The sequence below is a fragment of the Aethalodelphis obliquidens genome, unplaced genomic scaffold (genome assembly GCF_003676395.1).
Source record: "Aethalodelphis obliquidens isolate GAN/ISIS:26980383/991018 unplaced genomic scaffold, ASM367639v1 scaffold2, whole genome shotgun sequence".
Taxonomy (NCBI): Eukaryota; Metazoa; Chordata; class Mammalia; order Artiodactyla; family Delphinidae; genus Aethalodelphis; species Aethalodelphis obliquidens.
The window spans coordinates 8021123-8023574 of record NW_020837946.1 but is presented as its reverse complement, the minus strand read 5'-3'; the positions used below and the strand labels follow the sequence as shown (position 1 = coordinate 8023574).

Below are 2452 nucleotides of genomic sequence, written 5' to 3'. Positions count from 1 at the left end.
GGGGAGGGACAGCTTGCGGGGGGGTTGTGTGGATTTCTTCAGGGAGACCATCGGTCCTCGCTGCCCGCGGCGGGTCTGGGTGGAGACTCCAGGGTGTGGCGCCTCTCAGATTGCAAAGCCAGGTCCTGGTGGTCCCAGTGGTGTCCGGCCCTCTCCCCGCCCCCAACCAAGGCAGCCTCGGGCTCTAGGCAGTTGGCTGGGGGTAGGGGGCGGAGGCTAAGGCTTCCGGCGGCTCTCTTCCCAGCCGGGCGTGGTGTCCCCTTCGGGCAGCCAGGCACGGAGACCGCCGATCACGGCCCCTGCCCGCCCACTTCCCCGCCCTCCGCCGAGGCCAGTCGGGGGCTGGGCGGGTCCCCCCGCCCCCCTCAGGGCGGTTCTTCCGGGAGTTAGACCGCCCCAGCCCGGCCCGTCCGGGAGGCAGGCGGGCGGCCGGCCGGGGCGGGGCGGAAGGAGAGGGCGACCCGAGCCACTGCCCAGAGGCCGCGCCGCCCAGGCACAAACATTGCCTTATGTGGTGGCTCCGAGGGCCAGGGCGGCGCCCGGGGGGCTGCCGAGGACGGCCGGACACGCCCCGGGTGATCGCAGCTCTCGGGATCTCGGCCTCGTCCGGTGGACTAGACAGAGAGGAAAGGCCCCCTGCCCTGTTCTTTTTTCCGCTGGAGCACGTCCCACGTTCCCCTAGGAGGAAGTGGTCACTGCTACTCGGCCGGACCCTCTCTCTCCCCAGCTTCCCCTGCGTTTGTGGGAAAGTGTCCCTGAGGGCTGAGGTTCAGGCAGAGACCTCGGGCCTGGGCGCTGGTGGTGTGGACTGCCTGCCCCCCTGGAGCAGGGACCACCTTGGCGCCTCCCAGGTCCGTCCGCACAATGCCCACGATGCAGCACCCTCCGTTGCCTTGGGAGCTGTATTTGGCCATGGGGGGATAACAGGGTGACTCATGGGAGGGACGGCCCGGGGGTGGGAAGTAGATGAGCTGCGTCCCTGGAAACGCCGTTGGTTTCTGTTCCTCGTTTCTGTTCCAGGTGGGCTTCAGGCTCTCGCCCTCCAGGAGGGCTTGGCACCAAAACATGGAGAAGGAGCTGCCTTCCCACTGCAAGGGCAGGACTCCAGGGTCCCCGCACTGGGGGCACAGGGACAGTGACCTGTGCAAGCACCCCAGCTTCCCAGAGCCTGATGAGTGCACCCTTGTCTCTGACACCTCCCAGGCCAGGTTCTGGGACATCTGCTCTGACTCCCTGAATGATCCTGGATTCTGGGGCCAGTATCTCACTTCTCCGGTACTGCAGCCTTTGATATCTGACAAGGCAAGTTCCCTATGGGATATTTTTCAAATGGGGCTTTTAGTGGGACGTTCACTTCAGTGAATCTCTAATAGGCCTAATTTCAGGGAGTGTAATTTTTTTTTTTTTTTCAGGGAGTGTAATTTGAGGCTGCATTTGAGAGAGAATCCTCATCCAGCCAGGGAGGCATTTGCCTGCTCTGCGCCCTTCCCACCAGGCTGCGCGGGCACCAGCTTCCTGTGACTCCCATCCCTCCTCCGACAGCCCCTTGATCCCTGGCTCCCTGGGCTCTGTTCAGGAGTCTCGGGGCACTCATGCCCAAGCTGCCTTCCCCAGCTATTGTCCTAACTACCCAACACTGGGAAAATCATCTCCAGCCCTGTGCTGGCTCAGTGGGACCGGGCAGGATCCAAGCGCCCCAGTTAGAGGAACATTCTTCTGTGGGACATTAGGTTCCAGGAGCTAAAGAATCCTGTCAGTAGGATGGCAATGGCTGTCCTTTCCCAAGGCACTGAAATAGTACATCAGTGGATAGACTGTCCAGTTTTAAGACTCTCCTTTCACACCGGGGAGAGATCCCTATGGAATCTGAAGAAGGGAGATGGGGAAATGGATACTCAAAAGCACGAGACACTCTGTAATCCGTATGCGGATGAAAAGGCCAAGTCTTAGATTAGAAGGGATTTTAGTAGTCTCCTCATTCACCCCAAATACCTGAAGCAGAAATCTCTTCTACTGAATTCCTGGATTGCTTCCAGTGGCAGGAAACTCACTACTTCAGTGTGTTTTGGTTTTTTAAAAATTAATTAATTAATTAATTTTGGCTGTGCTGGGTCTTCGTTGCTGCATGCGGGCTTTCTCTAGTTGCAGCGAGCGGGGGGCTACTTTTTGTTGTGGTGCGTGGGCTTCTCATTGCGGTGGCTTCTCTTCTTGCGGAGCACGGGCTCTAAGCGTGCAGGCTCAGTAGTTGTGGCTCGCGGGCTCTAGAGCACAGGCTCGGTAGTTGTGGCGCACAGGCTTAGTTGCTCCATGGCATGTGAGGTCCTCCCGGACCAGGGTTTGAACCCATGTCGCCTGCATTGGCAGGCGGATTCTTAACCACTGCGCCACCAGGGAGGTCCCTAGCGTGTTCTATCTTATACAGAGTTGAAATATGCCTTCTTTAACATCCATC

The 2452-nt window shown here is 59.3% G+C and overlaps 1 protein-coding gene across 1 annotated transcript; it reads left to right on the top strand.

Annotated features, from left to right (window-relative positions):
- The first annotated feature begins 252 nt into the window (after positions 1-252).
- Positions 253-2101, top strand: LOC113624514 (uncharacterized). Its single transcript, XM_027114423.1, has 3 exons — positions 253-851; positions 1021-1302; positions 1413-2101. Exons 1-3 carry the CDS (start codon positions 510-512, stop codon positions 1419-1421), a joined length of 633 nt encoding a protein of 210 aa, XP_026970224.1. The 5' UTR covers positions 253-509; the 3' UTR covers positions 1422-2101.
- Positions 2102-2452: the final 351 nt, after the last annotated feature.